The sequence below is a fragment of the Globicephala melas genome, chromosome 2, assembly GCF_963455315.2.
Source record: "Globicephala melas chromosome 2, mGloMel1.2, whole genome shotgun sequence".
NCBI classification, from domain to species: Eukaryota; Metazoa; Chordata; class Mammalia; order Artiodactyla; family Delphinidae; genus Globicephala; species Globicephala melas.
This window is the reverse complement of record NC_083315.2, coordinates 131,829,752-131,851,757: the sequence shown is the minus strand read 5'-3', so window position 1 is coordinate 131,851,757 and position 22,006 is coordinate 131,829,752. Positions and strand designations below refer to the sequence as shown.

Sequence of the window (22,006 nt, the reverse complement as noted above, 5' to 3'; positions counted from 1 at the left end):
GCAATGTTGAGCATCTTTTTGTGTGCCTGTTGGCCATCTGCATTTCCTCTTTGCAAAAATGTCTATTCAGCTTTTCTGCCCCCTTTTTTTTTTTTTTTTTTTTTTGCGGTACGCGGGCCTCTCACTGTTGTGGCCTCTCCCGTTGTGGAGCACAGGCTCCGGATGCGCAGGCTCCGTGCCATGGCGCACGGGCCCAGCTTCTCCGCGGCATGTGGGATCTTCCCGGACCGGGGCACGAACCCGTGTCCCCTGCATCAGCAGGCGGACTCTCAACCACTGCGCCACCAGGGAAGCCCTCTCCCCATTTCTTAATTGAGTTGTTTGTTTTTTTGATGTTGAGTTGTATGAGCTGTTTATGTATTTCAGATATTAACCCCTTATCGGTCATATCATTTGCAAATATTTTCTCCTATTCAGTAAGTTGTCCTTTTGTTTTGTCAAAGGTTTTCTTTGCTATGCAAAAGCTTTTTGGTTTAATTAGGTTTCATTTATTTATTTTTGCTTTTATTTCCTTTACTTTAGGGTTCAGCTATGAATAGCATTTACATGGTCATAATAAATCTAAATACTGTAAATTGATCCAAGCAAAATGAGAATATATCTATATTGGGTGGACAGGAGTAGGAGAATGGTGTATATGCATACAAGGGAAGTAGTGGTGGTTGAAAAATGGCACCAAATCCTCATCTTTCTTAACAGAAAGAAGTTAGTAACATCATTAAATAGGTAATTAAAACTGAAAAATCAAAATATTTCACTGGAATATGATTTACAAGTGTGGAGGAAAGTATCAAAAGAAACAGTTGAGAGCAGAGAAGTAAGTCGGAGGCTGTGCAGAGGATTGTTTTCATTTTTATGTTAAATCTTATAACTGACTAATTTATATGCATGTCTAACGTTGATAAAAAAGAAAATTAAATTAAGAAACAATTTTTAGTTCAACAACAATGTCCTGTTGTATAGCACAGGGAACTATATTCAGTAACCTGTGATAAACCATAATGGGAAAGGATATGAAAAAGAATACATATACATATAACTGAATCAACAGAAATTAATACAACACTGTAAATCAACTGCGCGTCCGGAGCCTGTGCTCCGCAATGGGAGAGGCCACAGCAGTGAGAGGCCTGCGTACTGCCAAAAAAAAAAAAAAAAAAAAAAAATTAAAAAGATTTTAGTTTAAAGGTCACCTCTTTCTTATAAAACCTTAACCCTTCTATCCAGAATTGCCCACTCTCTCCTTTTTGCTTTTACTCCTCATAGTACATGTTTCTGTTACAACACCTCTCACCGTAAGTTAAAACCCTCATTTTTGATAAGAAAGTCCGAAAAAAGTTCGCGCAGGCTCAGCGGCCATGGCTCACGGGCCCAGCCGCTCCGCGGCATGTGGGATCTTCCCAGACCGGGGCACAAATCCGGGTCCCCTGCATCAGCAGGCAGACTCTCAACCACTGCGCCACCAGGGAAGCCCCCTCCCGAAAAAAGGTTTTGACCAACTTGAGTACATAAGCTTTTAGGACTATGGATAAAATAGTTAAATATCTTCTTATAGCATTTATCAATAGTTATTAATTTAATTATTCAAATCATTTGTTTAAACATATGAATTTAGAAGTATTTTTTCTGTTCTCTCATTTCTTTAAATGTCAACTTTCCAGAACACAGTTATATGCACTTCCATCTAAAAGATTTGTGATATAGTCCCTTTTGAATCCATTAATGGTGTTCTCATTAGACTTTTATACCCAACTATAAGTTTCCATTGACTTAACATTGTTCAGTTTTTATTCATTCTGTAGGAATAATTGTGATCCTTACAATGTATCTGCTTACTATTCACTTTTTAAAGTGATCTCAAAAATTGTTTACAGTGACATTCAGTACTTGCAATGATACGTTCATGTTCCTAGGAATCAATGATTAATGTTGGATTTATTTGCCACTTTTGTTTTTCTTTTGGTTCTATTTGTTTACTTCTATAAGCATCAAAAAATAACCCAAAGACAAGCTTTAACTGAGATCATTTAAAGTAAACATCTTACCTAAGCAGTATCTTGTTCAAAATAAAAGTAAGTGAGAGAATATCTTATAATGAGAGACTTTGTAAGTACTCATAGGTGACTTCTTTTCTGGAGAATGATTGTGAGGAATAAAATTTTGCTTTATATTTGGGTATACACATGTATTTCTTTACATGTCTGTCTTATACTTCCACCTTATCCGTAGACTATAGGCATTTAAAGTAAGGACTAGGTCTTATATAAATATAATACAATCCTCATAAACATATTTGTTAATTATTTTTACCAAGGCACTTGCTTACTTGGTAGAGTTTATAGGCGCATATTAAAAGATTGCCTTTTGAGTACTTGTGTTTATCTAAGTAGTTCACTAATACTTTCTAATTTGTATTAATTTGTTCAAGGTATCTAGCAGAGTAGAAAAGGATTATAATGATCTTTTTGATGGAGAAGATACAAGTAGTGCTGGTGATTTTCTAAATGACAATGCAGTCGAAACCCGCTCTTTTTCAAAACGGATTATAAATGATGAGGAAGATGATGATGACCTCATGCTGGCTTCAGGTCGTCCTAGACAGCGAAGTCATATCCTAGAAGATGATGAAAACTCAGTTGGTATGAATTGACTTTGTGAATGTGATGATCCATCTTACTGATCAATATTTTCAATTTTTTATTAAAACTATTATTTAAAGTCAGTACTGGATTGGTAGAATGTAGCTATAGCATTAAATACGTATGTTGAAAAAGGTTTCAAAACAATGATCTAAGCTTCTGCTTTAGCAAACTAGAAGAAGAGGAAATTAAACCCCAAGCGAGCAAAAGGAAGGAAATGATAAAGAACAGAATTCAATGAAATTGACAACCAAAAGCTATAGAAAAGTCAGTAAAACCGAAAGCTTATTCTTTGAAAAGATCAATAAAACTGATAAATCTCTATCCTGATTGATCAAGAAAGAAAGACACAAATGACTAATATAAGAAATGAAAGGGGTATCATCACCGTGTATCCCATAGACCTTCACTATCCAATATGATAGCCACTAGCCACTTATGGCTTTTGAGCACTTAAAATGTGGCTAGTTCAAATTGAGGTGTGTTTTAAGTATAAAATGCAACCAGATTTTGAAGACAGTACAAAAAAGAGAATGTAAAATATCTTGGTCGTTTTTTACACTGAGTACATGTTGAAATTATATTTTAAATGCAGTATATTATTACAATTAATTATACTTGTTTCTTTTTACTATTTATGGCTACTAGAAAATTTTAAGTTACATATGTAACTCACATTATATTTCTGTAAGATAGCACTGCTATTAATAACAAAAGTTTAATAGGTGAATATTATGAACAACTTTGTGTCCATAAATTCAACAACTTAGATAAAATAGATAAATTCTTTGAAAGACACAAACTACCAAGCTAACTCAAGAAATAGGTAAGCTGGCCACAACTAAAAGATCCTGTGTGCTGCAACTAAAGATCCCACAAGTGGCAACTAAGACCCGGTGCAGCCAATTAAATAAATAAATAAATATTAAAAATTTTTAAACAAAAAGAAATAAGTAACCTGAATAGTTTGGTATCTGTTAAAGATACTGGGATTGTAATGAAAAACCTTTAAATAAAGTGACTGTTATAACTTATATGCTAAAATTAACACATTTGAACATTACCAAGTGAAATGCCAGTGTACAGTGGTAAGTTGTGCTGCATTTAAAGCATATAGGGTTTATAGGATAGCACTCCTCAAATGTTTGGTTTCAGGAGCTCATTACATTCCTAAAATTTTTTGAGGACCCCAAAGAAAATTGTTTGTGGAGTTCTATTTATTGTTATTTACTATGTTAGAAATTAAAACTGAGAAATTTTAAAAATATTCATTTTAAAGTAACATTAATAAACTCATTATATGAAAATAACATTTTTTATGAAAATAAAACAACTCTAGAAAAATGATATTATTTTACCATTTTGCAGATCTTAGCATAGAAGACAGCTGGATTCTTTCATGTGCCTCAGGATTCAGTCTACTGCCATATATTTGTTTTTGTTTGAAGTATGTGAAAAAAATTTAGCCTCACACAATATGTAGTTTGAAAAAGGAGAAGTATTTTAATAGCCTATTGAAAGAATTGCGGATATTCTTCTTCGATGTTGCACCAAAACGCAACAAATGATAATTTCTTAAAGATTACTTGCAATGTGGAATCTGAAAACTTTTCGGTGAACTTTTCAACTCTATTATTACATTAAAATCCATTGGTCTAACTTGAATGGATCTTTTACCATGTTTGATTTTTTCACATATGCATTGTTAATTTGGAAAATACTGTTTCCTGAGCTTTGCAGACCTTCCTAATATTGACACGTTATCCAGAATAATATTTGTTAGTATCATTGCCAATCTCATCAGAAGTTTTTAAATATTACAAAGCAGTCAAGCTCATGGTGGCAGATACAGGTTTTTCACTATTCTGATTTTCACTTGAAAGCTCCAGTTTTATCATTGACCACAAATTCTGTCAGTTATTTTTCTTAAATGACCAGCTCACTTCATTTTTAAGAAAATGTTTGCCACATACTTGATAAACCATAGTTTATCTGGTATTTCCAATAAAAATGGTGTTACATGAAAAAATTAGCTAGTTCAGCTTACAACTCAACTGCAGAATTGCTTTTTTTTTTGAGACAACCATCACAGTTCTTTTTTTTTTTTTTTTTAATTTTTTGGCCACACTACACAGCATGTTTTTTTAAAAAATTTTTTGACCGTGCTGCACAGCATGTGGGATCTAGTTCCCTGACCAGGGATCAAACCTACAACCCCTGCATTGGAAGCACAGAGTCTTAACCACTGGACCACCAGGGAAATCCCCCATCACAATTCTTTATGCACACTTCCCATTTTAACACAGAGAACATTTTTTAAAAATCTATGCAAAGATCAAGATTTAATAAAATTAATATTTTTACTATTTTTACTGCAATTGGTTAACAATATACTGACTACTAATACAGATTGGTTCCACTGCTTTGATTCATGCTAAGGTACCAGCAGTTATACCCTCCATTGCTTTTGAATGATCACTGCAGATGTTAACACAGTGAAAGAGGCAAATAGTATTAAAATGTTAGTATTACTAAATATGAATGGACAAGGTTATTAGATTTCGTAATGCTTTTCTTTTTCAAGGTAATAGGTATTTATGATTCTCTAATTATAATCCTTTGTTTTCTAGACGTTACAATGATAAAAACTGGTTCTGGTTTTCTCAAAGAAGAGGAGGAGGATGATCAGGCAGGCAGCATTCACAATCTACCAGTTGTAACATCCCAAAGGCCATTTTATGATGGTCCTATGCCAACGCCCCGGCAAAAGCCATTCCAGTCAGGTTCTACACCCTTGCATCTCACTCACAGATTCATGGTAAGCCTTTCATCTACATGTAACTTTAAAATAGTTTTATCTCACTTTTAAGCATTTTATCTCACTGTAGTTAATTTTGTGTGGTAAAAAGTGGCCTGGAACACTTTGATTGATTATAATTTTGTGCTTGATTTATTTTATGGTTAACTCACAGTTTTAATCTTATTTCAACCTTATTATTGAATGTTGTGTTAAATAAAATTCTGCTTTGCAAAATGACATATAATGAACATAATAAATGTGACTGTATATCTTGTAGTACCTCTTGGCTATACTTCCAAACTTTACTTCTCATATTAGTTTTTATATAGGAGATTGTACTGATTCCAGCACACTAGTTAGAAGGTGTTTTTTAGAAAGCAACCACTGGTATAGTATACTATTAGAAGGTGATAAGTGCTATGAAAAAAAAAGCTATCTGCCCCTTTTCCCCATGCCAATGGAATATATTCTCCAGAAGCACAGAGATTTTTCTGTTTTGTTTACTGATAGCACTTAGAACAAGGTATGGCACAATAGGCATTCAATATATATTTATGGATGAATGACTATATTAACTTTTTGTCTTAAGTTTGAGAGCTAAAAAAGTTTAATATTTTTATTTGTTGATTATTTGAGGTTTTCCACTGAGGACTTTGACAGTTGTCCTTCTTAAATTGTATGGTCCTGGCATAAATTTGTAGATAAATATTAAAGGTGATGTTTTATTAAAAAAAAAACAACAACCTTTTTATTGCCATCAGTAATCATCATCAAGTAATAGATCTTAATTTTTCTAATATTGTCAAATACTTTATAGTTGTATTTGTGGTAGGGGAAAGGAAACACTAGGGCCTACCCTGCGTAGTGTGAGCCTGTAGTGTACATGAGTGGAAGACAGGTTTTCCAAATGGTATCAATTTATGCTGCCTTTTTTTTTTTTAATTCCTGTTTTGTGTGTGTGTGTGTGTGTGTGTGTGTGTGTGTTTAATTATTTTTATTTAGTTTTGGCTGTGTTGGGTCTTCACTGCTGCGAGCAGGCTTTCTCTAGATGCAGCGAGCGGGGGCTATTCTTTTGTTGCAATGCACAGGCTTCTCACTGCGGTGGCTTCTCTTGTTGCAGAGCACAGGCTCTAGGCGTGCGGGCTCAGTAGTTGCAGCACATGAGCCCTAGAGCATTTGGGCTTCAGTAGTTGCCACGCGTGGGCTCAGTAGTTGCAGTGCACAGGCTTTAGGGCTCATGGGCTTCAGTAGTTGTGGCACGTGGGCTCAGTAGTTGTGGCTTGCGGGCTCTAGAATGCAGGCTCAGTAGTTGTGGCACACGGGCTTAGTTGCTCCATGGCACGTGGGATCTTCCCAGACCAGGGATCGAACCCGTGTCCCCTGCATTGGCAGGCGGATTCTTAACCACTGAGCCACGAGGGAAGTCCTATGCTGCCTTAAAATGTATATATTTATGCCATAACTATAAACCAGTTAGTTGGACCAAAAGAAATATGCAGTCATATTTGTAAGTAAATACATTTTTGAAATGTTTTGTTTGATGAATTTAATGGTTCAGTTGTCCAAAGGTGAATTGTAAAGTATTTTTTTATGACAGTAATATAATTTTTTAAAATATTAGGTAAAATATTCCATTTGCTAATAAATAAGTATATATGTACCTTCTTCTCATGAGGAAGAGAATAATTAGTAATTGTTGCTCCGATGTTACTACTGTTACCTGAAACTATTTAGAGGTAAGTAAGCTGTGGTTGCTCCCATAACTTAATCCCTGATACAGACTACATTATTTGTTAATTTGTACTATTTTAGTCTGTTGATTCTAAGAACTTTACTCTTTCTCAGACTTGTATTTAACCTTACATGTTTGTAGGTGTGGAACTCTATTGGAATTATTCGCTGCTATAATGATGAGCAAGACAATGCCATAGATGTGGAGTTCCATGATACCTCCATACACCATGCAACACACTTAGCAAACACTTCGAATTATACAGTAGCGGATCTTTCCCATGAAGCTGTTTTGTTGGCATGTGAAAGCACTGATGAACTAGCAAGGTAAATTCAAGATTATTAGGAAGAATTTGTTACTGTTGAACTGTTGTACTAAAATGTTGAAATTCAGTACAGAAAGTTTGTAAGACAAAAAACAAAATTATGTCTTTTATAGTATGGAATTTCAGAAGGAAGAGTTTAGTACAAATAGCAGCACACCCGTAATACCTCAGAACATATGTCTGTTTTTGCTTATTTGTCCCCTTCTTACATAAGAGTAATAAACGGATTAATTGTAAACAAGCAAGCTTAAGTAGTACAGAATTTTTAGAAAATGAAAATTCCCCCCAGAATTCTACTCTCAGATATAACTACTGTTAACAATTAACAGTTAATCTAATCCCAGCTTTGGACAACTACTGATGTGGGTTTTGTCACTATAGATTAGATTTGAAACTTCTCTTTAAAAGAAAAAAAGGAAAAACACACTAAAAATGTTATTAGTACTATTTGTCATTTTGACTTTTTAACTTGAAAACCTTTAACTTAGATATATTGGTTGCTAGGTAGGTAGGTAGATATAGAGACAAGAAAATTATGATGGAAAAGCAGTGGATGCAGAATCTGTATTTTTTTTAAAGAAGAAAAAATATTTTATTCAGCTTTGTTATTTCAGCCAGTTTGCCCTGTTAATTTTTTCAGCTGATCATAGTGCTTATACACTTGATCATAGATTTTACTAACTCCCAGGTGATTTGAAATTAAAATCCTTCTGACTGGATACGTTAGTTCCTCGCTGCTCAAATTATGGTCCACAAACTAGGGGCGTGGGTCACGTGGGAGCATGTTGAAAACACAGAATCACAGACCCAAACCCAGACCTTCTGAGTCAGAATCTGCATTTTAACAAGATCCTCAGGTGATAGAGTATGCATTAAAGCCTGAGAAACACCAAATTGGGTCATTTTAATATTTTAATTGGTTTCCTAATTTACACATTGTAAAATCAACTCAATACTTTATTATTGAATTAAATCAGTTTACTAAAATAATCACTGTTGACTCAGTGTCTCTAACTCAGAATATCTTACATAATTAGAACATTTATTTCCATGGCAATTTTTTTAAATTGAAGTATAGTTGTTTTACAATGTTATGTTAGTTTCTGCTGTATAGCAAAGTGATTTAGCTATACATATGTATACATTCTTCTTTATATTCTTTTCCATTATGGTTTATCACAGGATATTGAATATAGTTTCCTGTGCTATACAGTTGGACCTCAGTGTTTATCCAATTCTGTGTATAATAGTTTGCATCTACTAACCCCAGACTCCCAATCCATCCCCTCACATCCCCCTTCCCCCTTGGCTCCATGTGCAATTTTGATTTCAGATTGTTAAGATTGTTATGGTTTCCTGATTGATCATTGTTCTTCTCTTTGTTTTCCTAGATATATTATTTCAGAGTCATATACAGTGTTATCCTTTTATTTATTTTATTTTATTTTTTAAATATTTTATTGAAGTGTAGTTGATTTACAATATTATGTTAATTACTGCTGTACAGCTAAGTGATTCAGTTATATATATTCTTTTTCATATTCTTTTCCATTATGGTTTATCACTGGATATTGAATATAGGTTCCTCTGCTATACAGTAGGACCTTGTTGTTTATCCATCCTATATATTCTAGTTTGCATCTGTTAATCCCAAACTCCCAATCCTTCCCTCCCCCACCCACCCTCCCGCTTGGCAACCACAAGTCCGTTCTCTATGTTTGTGAGTCTGTTTCTGTTTCTTGGATATGTTCATTTGTGTTGTATTTTAGATTCCACATATAAGTGATATCATATGATATTTGTCTTTCTCTTTCTGATTTACTTCAATTAACATGATAATGTCTAGGTCCACCCCCCCACCCTTTTTTTTTTCCCGGCTGAGCTGCATGGCTTGGGGGATCTTAGTTCCCTGACCAGGGATTGACCCGCATCCTCAGTAGTGAAAATGCGGAATCTTAACCACTGGACCGCTAGGGAATTCCCATCCCCCTTTATTTTATTTTTATTTATTTATTTATTTTGACTGCACTGGGTCTTCGTTGCGGCATGCGGGATCTTTTAGTTGCAGCACGCGGACTTCTTAGTTGTGGCATGCATGCCGGATCTAGTTACCTAACCAGGGGTGGAACCCAAGCCCCCTGCTTTGGGATTGCGGAGTCTTACCCACTGGACCACCACGGAAGTCCCTCATCTCTCTTTATTTTAAATTTGAATTTTAAATTACTGTTTAGGAAGTCAGTACTGCCTCTGATTCTAAATACTATGGTATCTACGTTTTGAAGCTTAAGTTTCATAATAACTTGCATGTATGTAAATATGCAAAGAAAAAAGACTGGAAACACAAATCAGATTGTTAGCAGTGGTTGGTAATCTTGCTGGTGGGATTATGATTTTTTTTTTCTTTTTCTCTTTGTTCTCCCATATTGAATTTTCTTTTTTGCAAAGAGAGGACTCTTGCCTAACATTTTGATGCTTCCTTCCTTTTTAAAAATTTGGTTGTGATTTTTGTGTGTATTTGCAGCCTAGGATCACACTCTGCTGATTTTATCCTGCTTTTTTTTCATTTAACATTATATTGTGAGCATTTTCCTGTATCTTTAAATATTCTTCAGTAACATGACTATTAATGGTTTTAACATAGTTCAATTTAAGGATATTTCATAATTACTTTCTTAAAGCCATTTTTGTATTATTTGTGTGTAATAGAAAAATAAACTATTTGATTGTTACTGGGTGTAATGATTAGTTATATATATGTATAAAATATCAAATGTGAAAGTTTGATTGTTTCTGTCTTGTTTTAATTTTTAGCAAGCTTCATTGCCTGCACTTTAGTTCATGGGATTCAAGCAAAGAGTGGATAGTAGACATGCCTCAGAATGAAAATATTGAAGCCATATGTCTTGGTCAGGGATGGGCTGCTGCTGCCACTAGCGCCTTGCTCCTTCGCTTGTTTACCATTGGAGGTGTTCAGAAAGAGGTCTTCAGTCTCCCTGGGCCTGTTGTGTCAGTGGCAGGACATGGAGAACAGCTTGTCATTGTTTATCACAGAGGTAGATTTTTTCTACTATTTTATAGTTTTACCATGACCTGAAGTAAAATGGAAATTACTTAAGCTTTTTTTCTCTCTGTTTTGGATTGTATCTCCTTTTGCATTTATTTTAGTATTTGAATCAGTATAATCTTTGTACAGAATTTTGTTGTATTCACTAATAGCAATGAAAATGAAAACATTTTATTTATAGAAAAACTGTACTATAGAAAGAATTCTAAGGTAGAGTTTGGTTAATTGCTTCCATGTCTATATCTTATAAGAATTATCAGAGTTTAAATGCCTCAAAAAATAAACTAACTCCTTGTGTGAAGTACCAAAGCAACTTTGAATGTGACTTAAAAAGTTGTTGCCTCCTTTTCCTCACTTCATATTCTGTCCTCAGTCCCCATCGCTGTGCTAAGGCTGGTTTTATTAAGGTTAGCGATGATCTTTTTATGCTTATTTATTTAAATAATTCCACCAGAAATACTTTCTTCTCTTGGCTTCTGTGATGTCACTTGCCCATTTTTTTTTCCTTAGGAGCTGATAACTCTTTCAGCTCCTTTGCTGGCTCCTATTCCTGTGCCCCCCTCTTAGCTGGAGTACTCCAGGGCGCAGTCACAGCCCCCTTCTCTTCCTTTCACTAGGTCAGGAGCTATTAGTCTTTCGACTGCTTAGCCCTAGTGAGAAATATATTCTATGTTGCTGTTCTATACATACCTGCAGATATAACTAGAATGAAATTCTCATGGACAATATTTACTCTTTGATTTCATTTTTCTTTAAATTCTGGTTGTAACTCTGGATTGATTTCATGACTCAAAGGTCAAAAAATGCAGTTTGAGAAACTACTTTGGGATATCTCATTAACACCCATGGCTTTAATACATCTATATGTTCATGACTTCTAAATTAATATCACCAGCCCTACCCGCTCCTTGTGTCTCCAGACTTACATATCCAATTGCCGACTTGAAATCTCTATGTAGAGTTTTGATATTTATCTCATACTTAACTTGGTCACAATAAAGCCTCTGGGCTTTCTTTTTCCCTCCAAACTTGCTTCTTAGTTTTTCCATTTCAGTAAACGGCATGCTATCAATCTAGCTACTCAAGCCAGAAATGTTAAGAGTTATCCTTTCTTTCCCTCACATCCCCCCATTTCTGACTTTGTCAGCAAAGTCATTATCACGTCAGTTCACACAACGCATTGCACATCTGTCTCTTTTTATCTCCACTAAAACCCCAGTGCAACCCAGACATCATCTCTTGGACTGTTGGAATAACCTCCTAACTAGCTTTTCAGCTTCAATTCTTGCCTGCCACAATCCATTCTCCACATAGCAACCTAGGTGATTTAAAAACAAATCCAATCACTTCCCTCTTCTGCTCAGAATCCTCTGATGTCTTCCTATTGCTTTAGAATAAAAATCAAACTTGTTATCCCAGGTGGCAAGGTCCTACATGATCTGACCTTTGCCTGCCTCTTCAGCCTCATCTCTTACCACTTTTTTTCTTGTTACTGGTTCTGGCCCTACTGGCTTCTTTGTGTTCTTCAAACTCACCAAGCTTGTTCTCAACTTAGGCCCTTTTCATTAGCTTTTCCCTGTCTACTGTAGTGCCCCTCCCCCTATCGTTTGGATGGCTGACTCCAACTTGCAAATCATATCTCGGTTTAAATTTCACTTTCTCAAAAGGCCACTTTTGTCTGTCCAATCTAAAGTAGCCACTCAGTCTGACACTCTGTATCACATTAGTATTTTCATCTTTGATCATGACACTTAGTATTTTCTTTCTTTTCATATTAGTTTTTCCTCTCCTACCTGAATATGAGTTTCATGAGAACGCTGACTTTGTCTTGTTTACCATTGTAGCCTCAGTACCTGGTACAAAGTAAGCTCTCTTTAAATACGTCTTGAGTGAATGAATTACCACTTATAAACACTTTATATAAATAGTCCACGTAACATACTATTCTGCTTCTAATCCCTGAATGGTGCCTCAGGTAAGTGGATTATCTATAAAAAGTACTGCTAATTTAGGAATTTATCACAAAATAAAATTCAATTCAGAGAAAATAATTTAAACTACATCATAGCTAAAAAACCTTTGATACCTGATTTATATTTACATTTTCTCACTAGGTACAGGATTTGATGGGGATCAGTGCCTTGGAGTTCAACTGCTGGAGCTGGGCAAAAAGAAAAAACAAATTTTACACGGTGATCCTCTTCCTCTTACAAGGAAATCCTACCTTGTATGGCTTGGCTTTTCAGCTGAAGGCAAGATAAATTCATTTATATTAAAGTCATTTCTCAAGAAGAAAATTGCTTCAATATTTATTCCTAATTAATTTGCTTAAAGATAAATTGTCTATATTTTATGTTTAAATTTATTTATTTTAATATTGGCAGAGCTGGAAACTGGAATTTCCAGGCGAGGTAGCCACTGTTTTATGTACAAGATCTCTTCATCAGAATTCTGATTAGAAAACTTACAAAGAGGGAAATAAATTTTTCTGAAAGTTTATTAGCTAGCAAAAAGGAGATACAAATCAGTGTTCAAGTTTTGGCTTTTTTAGCGGATTCTACGTGAAAATCAGGAATTTTCTACTGATTTCCACTATAGTAACCACTAACCACATGTGGCTATATATAGAGCACTTGAAAAGTGGCTAATTTGAGTTGAGATGTGCTATAACTATAAAATACTCTCCAAGTTTTGAAGGCTTAGTATGAAATTAAAAAAATAAAAATTTTCAATAATTCTTTTATATTGATTACATGTTAAAATGATAATATTTTGGATATATTTGATTTAATAAAATATATTATTAACTTCACTTTTTTTTCCCCTTTTGTCATGTGGCAGGAGGAAATTAAAAATTACATTTGTGGCCCACATGATATTTCTGTTGAACAGTGTGCTGTTGTAGACTCACTTAACAGTGGGTTATGACAGATGATTTGAAGGACACTGAGGAGTACCTTATTTTAAGGCACTTGTTAACCCTGTCTTCTGGCTTAAATATTTCTATTATTGGAGATTCATGCCCTTTAATTACATCATTGGAAACTCCAGTTTGTCTTTAAAAAAACCCAACCATTTCTGGATGTGTTTTCTATTGGGATATTAATTAGTCACTTATGCTTTAATAATGTGACCATTAATAACTTCCATTCATATAGCTTTATTTTTTTCTCCCAGTTACCAATCAGATCTAGACCCTGAGGAAACTGCTGTTTGCAGAGTAAGAGGGGTGTGAAGTCGTAGATAAAAAAAGGATAATTAGGGAATTTGCCATGTACTTCCTGAAATGGGAGCAGAGTAGGTGGGAAACAGGGATGCTTACTTGTTTCCTAGGTAAGTCTAGGAGCAGAACAGTGGGGAACTGTTGGGGAACAGAACAGTGACAAGGCCGAGAGAGGGGGGAGGAAGAAGAGTACTAAAGACAGATTTCTCTACATCATCACCTTGCATTAGGTTCTCCTCATTTTTCCAAGTCTCTCTTGACCAAGGAAACTTCAGATTCAATTTTAACTTCTTTACTGAAATTGGCTTTGAAAAACTGCTGTATTCCAGCAGGTGGCATAGTTTTCTCTGAATTGATCAGGGTTTTTTTTCCTCTTTTTTTTGGATAAATTTTAGTCACATCACATGCAATTTTTTTTCCTTTGATTCAGTTAGGTCTTACTCTATGTGGTTAGTGAAATTTTATGGGAAATAATCTTGGATTATTTGCCTTTTGGGTTTTGGGAGGATTTTTTTGGTTTGGGTTTTTTTGTTTTTTGTTTTGCTTTTGAATTGAAAGTTGATTGATTGGTGTGTGTATTTGAAAAAGGTTATTTAACAAATATGTAGCTATGTTTCCAAGTGATTTGTTTTTCTGTTGGTATATAGGTACCCCATTTTACGTGGATTCAGAAGGCATTGTTCGAATGCTTAACAGAGGACTTGGTCATACATGGACTCCTGTATGTAACACAAGAGAACACTGCAAAGGAAAATCTGATCACTACTGGGTGGTTGGTATCCATGAAAATCCCCAGCAACTGAGGTGGGCTATTAGAAAATGCTTAGTTGACTCTTTTTAAAAAGTACTTTGAAATTCTTTATTATGCTTATCTTTAAAGGTATTTTAAAAATCTTTAACCTTAGCTCATTTACTTGCTTTCCATATTCACTAAATTAGGAATTTGTTTACATTCACTTTGAAGTTTTCAACCAGTTGCTTGACTTGGAACCTATTGAGCAAAATAGAAACTAAGGGAATTCCCTGGAGGTCCAGTGGTTAGGACTCTGCGCTTCCACTGCAGGGGGCATGGTTTTAATCCCTGGTCGGAGAACTGAGATCCCGCAAGCCGAGCTGTATGGCCTAAAAAAAAGAAAAGAAAACAATTTTATTAGTGTGACTAGCATTATTTCAGCCAGATAGGGAGGGGAGTTCGGGGTAAACATCACATTTCATCTTTTATTATAGCCTTTTATTTTAAACTTTGATTTAGAATTGAATATATAATTTAGTTGCTTTTTGAGATTTTTAGCTTAATTATTGTTATAGGGGAGTGGGCTAGTAGAAATTTAGTAGTTGACTGCAAGTGTAGAATTCTCAGTACATATAGTCTCTATTCAGTATTGTGTTGAGTATTTACCTCTTTTTTGACACCAGATATCTTCTTGGTCTAAAAGACTGTCAGTGACATTGGACAGATACTTGGTGAACAAAGAAGTCTCTGCTTTCATGGAGCTTATAGTCTGACTGGGGAGACAGATAACAGAAACAACTAAATATTAATTACTATTAGAATAAATACTACCCATTAATCTGAGCAGACCCATGATAAAGAATAACAGAAGAGCATTTTCTAGATAGTATGGTCATAGAAGACTCGTTTTTTTTTTTAATAAATTTATGTATTTATTTATTTATTTTTGGCTGCATTGGGTCTTCGTTGCTGTGTACGAGCTTTCTCTAGTTGTAGTAAGTGGGGGCTACACTTCGTTGTGGTGCACAGGCTCTAGGCTTGCGGGCTTAGTAGCTGTGGCACATGGCTTAGTAGCTGTGGCACATGGCTCAGTAGTTGTGGCTTGCGGGCTCTAGAGCGCAGGCTTAGTAGTTATAGTGCATGGGCTTAGTTGCTCCGCAGCATGTGAGATCTTCCTGGACCAGGGCTCGAACCCGTGTTCCCTGAATTGGCAGGTGGATTCTTTCTTTTTTTTTTTGGCAGGTGGATTCTTAACCACTGCGCCACCAGGGAAGTCCCAGTCATAGAAGACTCTTAATGGAGGTAGTATTTAGAATGAGACCTGGTGGCCAAGGGGGTCTGTTATGGAAGAATGGATTGAAAAGCAATCCATGAAGAGTAAACAGCATGTACAAAGGCTGTGAGTTCAGAAAGAACTTGGTGTGTTTGAGGAATTAAAAGGATGTAAACATGGCTGGAGTACAAAGAAGCAAGAGGTAGCAGGGAATATAAATCCAAGCTGGTATCAGTAAGTTAGACATAGGCTGCATTATAGGCCATGATAGAGAAGTTTGGATTTTCTTTGAAGTATAACAAGAAGTCATTCAAGTGTTTTATCCAGGGGAATGATATAATCTGATTTATACTATAAAAAGAAAAACGTATGTGGTAAATGGATTGGCAAGGGTAGGACTGGAAGCAGAGAGACCAATTTTTCAACCAGGGGTTTTTCCACTCTTCTGGGGATGTTTAGAAATGTGGGGTATTGTTTTTAGTTGTCACAAGGATTAGGACTTACTCTATCATTCGGAGTAGGCTGGAACTAGTGTGGGGAAGTGGAAATGAAGAGAAGCAGATTCAAGATAGAAACAGGATTTGCTGGTAGTTTGGGGGTTGGGAATGAGAGAAGAATCAATGACACCTACATTTCTAGTTAAAGCTACTAGATAAAGAGTTGTACCATTTATAGAAATAAGGAAGATAAAAATGAATACTCTCTTGGGTGTGTTAAGCCTGCACAATATCCAAAGGAAGATATCAAGAAGGTATTGGGGGCTTCCCTGGTGAAGCAGTGGTTAAGAATCCGCCTGCCAATGCAGGAGACATGGGTTTAGGCCCTCATCTGGGAAGATCCCACGTGCCACAGAGCAACTAAGGCCGTGCGCCACAACTACTGAGCCTGCTCTCTAGAGCCCACCAGCTACAACTATTGAGCCTGCATGCCACAACTACTGAAGCCCACGCACGTAGAGCCCATGCTCCGCAACAAGAGAAGCCTCCGCAATGAGAAGCCTGCACACCACAACAAAGAGTAGTCCCCGCTCACCGCAACCAGAGAAAAGCCCGCTCGCAGCAACGAAGACCCAAAATGACCAAAAATAAATTAATTAATTAAAAAAAAAAAAAAGAAAGAGAAAATGCTTAAGTTTAAAAAGAAAAAAAAGGAAGGTATTGGAATATATGATTCAAACTCAGAAATTTTGGCTGGTTATATACATTTGGGAATCATCAGATTATAGAAGGTATATAAAGTTATAGTAATAAATGAGAAGAAAGAGACAAAAGGTATCAGTCCAACCCCAAAGAAATTCCAGCATTTAGAGGTCAGTTATTGGAGTAGAAGCTTTTGAATGAGAAAAAGGAAGATTAACTAAGCAATTAAGAGAAAAATCGCCTGAAGAGGGTCATGTCATAGAAACTATAAGTGGAGACTATTTCAAGAAGCAATAATCAGAAAGTAAAATTAAAATGGCTTTCAAATATATGAAAAGATGATTGATGTCACTTGAAGTAAGCTTAAACACAAATGAGAACTAAAAAGAGATTTCTCTTTTTACTTATTAAATTAGAAAAATTTGAAAATTTGATAACACTCTTAGCTGGTGAGGCTGTGGGGAAATAACCACGTTTATGTATTGCTGATGGGAGTGTAAGTTGGTCACAATCCCTGTGGAAGGCAATTTGTCAAGAACTATCAGAATTAGAAATGCATATGCCCTTTGATCCAGTGAATCTGTCTTTAGGATTTATCCTTCTGAAAAACTGGTACTTGCTATTTCAAGTATAATCCATGGAAAAGAACACATATAATAAATGTTGGCAAGGGTGTGGAGAAAAGGGAACCCACATATACTGTTGTTGGGAATGTAAATTGGTACAGCCACTGTGGAGAACAGTATGGAAGTTTCTTAAAAAGGTAAAAATAAACCCAGAAATGACCCAGAAATTCCACTGCTGGGTATATATCTGAAGAAAACCAAAAACACTAAGTGGACAAGATTCATGCATCCCCGTGTTCGTAGCAGCGTTATTTACAGTTGTCAAGTTACGGAAGCAACCTAAGTGTCCATCAACTGCTGAATGGATAAAGAAGATGTGGTATATATACATGATTTTTTTTTTTTTTTTTTTTTTGCTATACGCGGGCCTCTCACTGTTGTGGCCTCTCCCGTTGCGGAGCACAGGCTCCGGACGCACAGGCTCGGCGGCCATGACTCACGGGCACAGCCGCTCCGCGGCATGTGGGATCTTCCCGGACCGGGGCACGAACCCGCGTCCCCTGCATTGGCAGGCGGACTCTCAACCACTGCGCCACCAGGGAAGCCCTACATGATTTTTTTTTTTGCGGTACGCGGGCCTCTCACTGTTGTGGCTTTTCCCGTTGCGGAGCACAGGCTCCGGACGCGCAGGCTCAGCGGCCATGGCTCACAGGCCCAGCCGCTCTGCGGCATGTGGGATCTTGCCGGACCAGGGCACGAACCTGTGTTCCCTGCATCGGGAGGTGGACTCTCAACCATTGCGCCACCAGGGAAGCCCTATATGATTTTTTTTAAGATATTTTATCAGGTGTAACGAGAGGGAAGAAGATAGGTGCAAATGCAGATAGATTTAGTGGATGAAAGGTGACAGGAATTCTTGTCTGATGCCTTCTGTTTTGGTGGCAGATTTTGAAGCAAGATAGAGGGTATTTTTGAAGGCATTGGTTGGCAGTGTGGATGTTTGAGAAGACATAGTCTTCTTAAAGAATATGAAATTGAGCTTAGTAGAAAATCATAGAGGAATTGCTGGTTATTATTTCTGTATGTCGTGTGTTTTCAAAGTCTCCAGATAGTCCATTATTGACATATTTAGTATCAGAAGGAATTTATTAAACTTTTAAAAAATTCTAATTAAGTTTTGGCTGCGTTGGGTCTCTGTTGCTGCACACGGGCTTTTCTCTAGTTGAGGCAAGCGGGGGCTACTCTTCGTTGCACTTCACAGGCTTCTCTTGTTGCAGAACACAGGCTCTGGGCACTCGGGCTTCAGTAGTTGTGGCTCGCGGGCTCTAGAGCACAGGCTCAGCAGTTGTGGTGCACGGGCTTAGTTGCTCTGCAGCATGTGGGATCTTCCAGGACCAGGGCTCAAACCCGTGTCCCCTGTATTGGCAGGCAGATTCTTAACCACTGCACCACCGAGGAAGTCCCTAGTTAACTGTTTCTAACAGTTCTTAGAGTGTAGGTTGTTCTCAGGGATATTTTTACATGTCTGTTTCCAGGAATCAAGTTTTTAGTAACTTGAATGAAAGAATTCATATTTTATCTTAATCAGAGGTTTAGTTTTTAACCTAGAAGGATTTTTACTGTTCCATCTAATGTTTATTCAAGTAAGATGATTCATTTTGTTTGTTAATATTATTATCTTAAGGAAGTACATGAAGTTACTCATTTGCAATGAATAATTTTGGTTTTTCATTTAATATTAAAACTATTTTATCAAGTTCAATTTTTACACCCCCTAATAATTTTTACAGCTGGCTTTTTTTTCTTACTTGCTTTATAGTTAAGATCTGTGAAGAGTTGTAACTCTCATTAAAAGACATGATAATTACAGCTGGTAACATTTAACTTAAATTCAACATGGGAGGGCTTCCCTGGTGGCTCAGTGGTTAAGAATCCGCCAGCCAGTGCAGGGGACATGGGTTCAAGCCATGGCCTGGGAAGATCCCACATGCCACAGAGCAACTAAGCCCATGTGCCACAGCTACTGAGCCTCCGCTCTGAAGCCCGTGAGCCACAACTACTGAAGCCTGCACGCCTAGAGCCCGTGCTCTGCAGCAGGAGAAGCCACCGCAATGGGAAGCCCGTGCACCACAACAAAGAGTAGTAGCCCCTGCTCACCACAACTAGAGAAAGCCCGCGTGCAGTAACAAAGACCCAACGCAGCCAAAAATAAATTAATTAATTAATTTAAAAATTTTTCAACATGGGATAAAAAAAATAATGGACTCTAAATTACAGTTTTTAGACTTGGAAGGATTTTAGAAATTGTCTAGGCCAGTGGCTCCTGACATTTTTAAGCATAAGAGTCCTTTTATATATGTCAAAGCATTTCATGAACTACAGATGATAGCAGCTTGTACAGTGAGTATCAGTTGATAGAGAAAATCCATAATAGCAGGAAGTTTCTATAGACCTAAAGATTATATTTGAACCTAAATTTGTATTATAAGTTACATCATGTACATGCATGTGAAAATTCTAGTACATAAAGTGGAAACTCTTTTATTCATTCTGCAGACAGTTCATGGTGCCCTTGTGAATGCATGGTCATTTTGCAATAGCTCAGCAGCCCTACAGGGATAAAAAAATGAGAACCACCAGTTTCTTTTGGTCTAGTTCCTGTGCTCTGCCTTTACTCCTGGTCCTTTTCCCCAATTTTTACAGGTGAGAAAACTGAGGCCCAAAAAGATTAAGTAACTTGGGATCACACAGCTAGTTAGTAGCAAAAAAGTTCCTATATTTTCTCTTGAAATACAGGAACAGTGGAAGTTGAGTTGATAAATAGATTGAAAGAATAAACTTATCCCTTAAGGACTGGCTTATTCTAGGGGAATAATTGAATTACTGAGGGGAATCTCATACAGCTGACATTAGAAACACTGAGAAGATAATGCTGAAAAATATATGTACTTGTATATACTGTGATAAATTGATCAGAATGTTTTTCATTTTTTCCTGGCTTTATTCTGGAAGAATCAACTTGAATAAGAATGTTTTTCAAAGATTGGAAGTTACATTTCTCAGTATGGCCTACTGCGCTTCTCATACCAGCTTTCCTTACATTTAGTCACACGTAGAGGATATTAATTTCCTTTCTATTGTTAGAGAGGTCCGTGAAAGCCCAGGGAAGAAAACTGTACAACCATCTTTAGTAGCCTGCTGCTGTGTTTAATGAGACTTAATTATCCTTGCTATCAAGAAATTTATTCTTGGGCTTCCCTGGTGGCACAGTGGTTGAGAGTCCGCCTGCTGATGCAGGGGACACAGGTTCATGCCCCGGTCCGGGAAGATCCCACATGCCGCGGAGTGGCTGGGCCCGTGAGCCATGGCCGCTGAGCCTGCACGTCCGGAGCCTGTGCTCCGCACCGGGAGAGGCCACAACAGTGAGAGGCCCGTGTACCGAAAAAAAAAAAAAAGAAATTCATTCTTATATTTATTTAAATCTCACACTTCCGTTTGCTCTCAGTGTTCGTGGTAAAGATAGCAAACCACTTGCTCCTCTGGAAAGGCAGCATTTCATAATGGTCCAGCGCTGGAGCCTGCTGCAGTATCCTGGCTGAAATGCTCACTGTGTAGCCCTGGCCATGACATTTAGACTCTCTGTGCCTCTGTTTCCTCATTTCTAAAACCAGGATGAAGCTAGTACCCATCTCACAGAACTACTGTGAAGATGAAGTGTTGTAGGAGTACTTAGAACAGTGCCTGGCCCTTAGTGAGTGTTCATTGAATGTCAGTTGTTAATAACAACAGTAGTTTTCTTACCGTCACTACTTTAAGGCCTTGTATTTCATGGTTAATGATTATCTGTTTCTATAATCTTTCCATTTAAAATACATTTTCTAACCCAGATTCAGCAGTATTTATGCTTTCTTTTTGGTGAGGAAATACATTTTATTAAAAATAATTTAAAATAATTTTTTTAAAAATAATTTTTAAAAAATTCATTTGAATCAGTACAAAACACCTGCCTTTAATTACTGATGTGTAGCATATCTGATTTCCTACCTCTGTTTGAAATGAACTTCAGTTTAGCAGAAATTGTCTTTATGGTTTCCTCTGAAGATTTTTTTTATTGTCACCACTGGTTAATACATAACTGAGAGTTTACTAATTTTCGTGCCACAATCTAATTTGCTTTCTACAAACATCAGTGTTCCTTTTCTCTTTAGTTTAGTTTTTTACCTTATTCTGCTTTATTTTTTGATATTAGAACATATTTATTTAACGATATTTTATGCAGGCACTTCATATCAGGCATTCTCTTTGGTTTTTAAAAACTCTTAAGAGTTATTTAATGCACTTGAAAACAGACTTTTTTTTGCAAGTTATGTTCATTTAACAAGCATTTGCTAAAAGTACTGACTACATGTCCTATGCTACATGAAGATAAATTGGGCCAGCAGCCTGGAAGAGTTGGCTGGTAAAGTCATTATCTACTCCTGAGTCAGTGCTCTAAAAGAGTTAAATCCCCTC

At 36.5% G+C, this 22,006-nt stretch overlaps 1 protein-coding gene across 1 annotated transcript in view; it reads left to right on the top strand.

Annotated features, from left to right (window-relative positions):
- WDHD1 (WD repeat and HMG-box DNA binding protein 1) overlaps positions 1-22,006 on the top strand; it is a 56,470-nt gene that overhangs the window by 19,307 nt on the left and 15,157 nt on the right. Inside the window, exons 11-16 of the mRNA XM_030855032.2 lie at positions 2,429-2,639; positions 5,270-5,457; positions 7,313-7,497; positions 10,308-10,549; positions 12,675-12,812; positions 14,431-14,587. Coding sequence (XP_030710892.2) covers positions 2,429-2,639; positions 5,270-5,457; positions 7,313-7,497; positions 10,308-10,549; positions 12,675-12,812; positions 14,431-14,587 — 1,121 coding nt within the window. The remainder of the gene's footprint in view (positions 1-2,428; positions 2,640-5,269; positions 5,458-7,312; positions 7,498-10,307; positions 10,550-12,674; positions 12,813-14,430; positions 14,588-22,006) is intronic.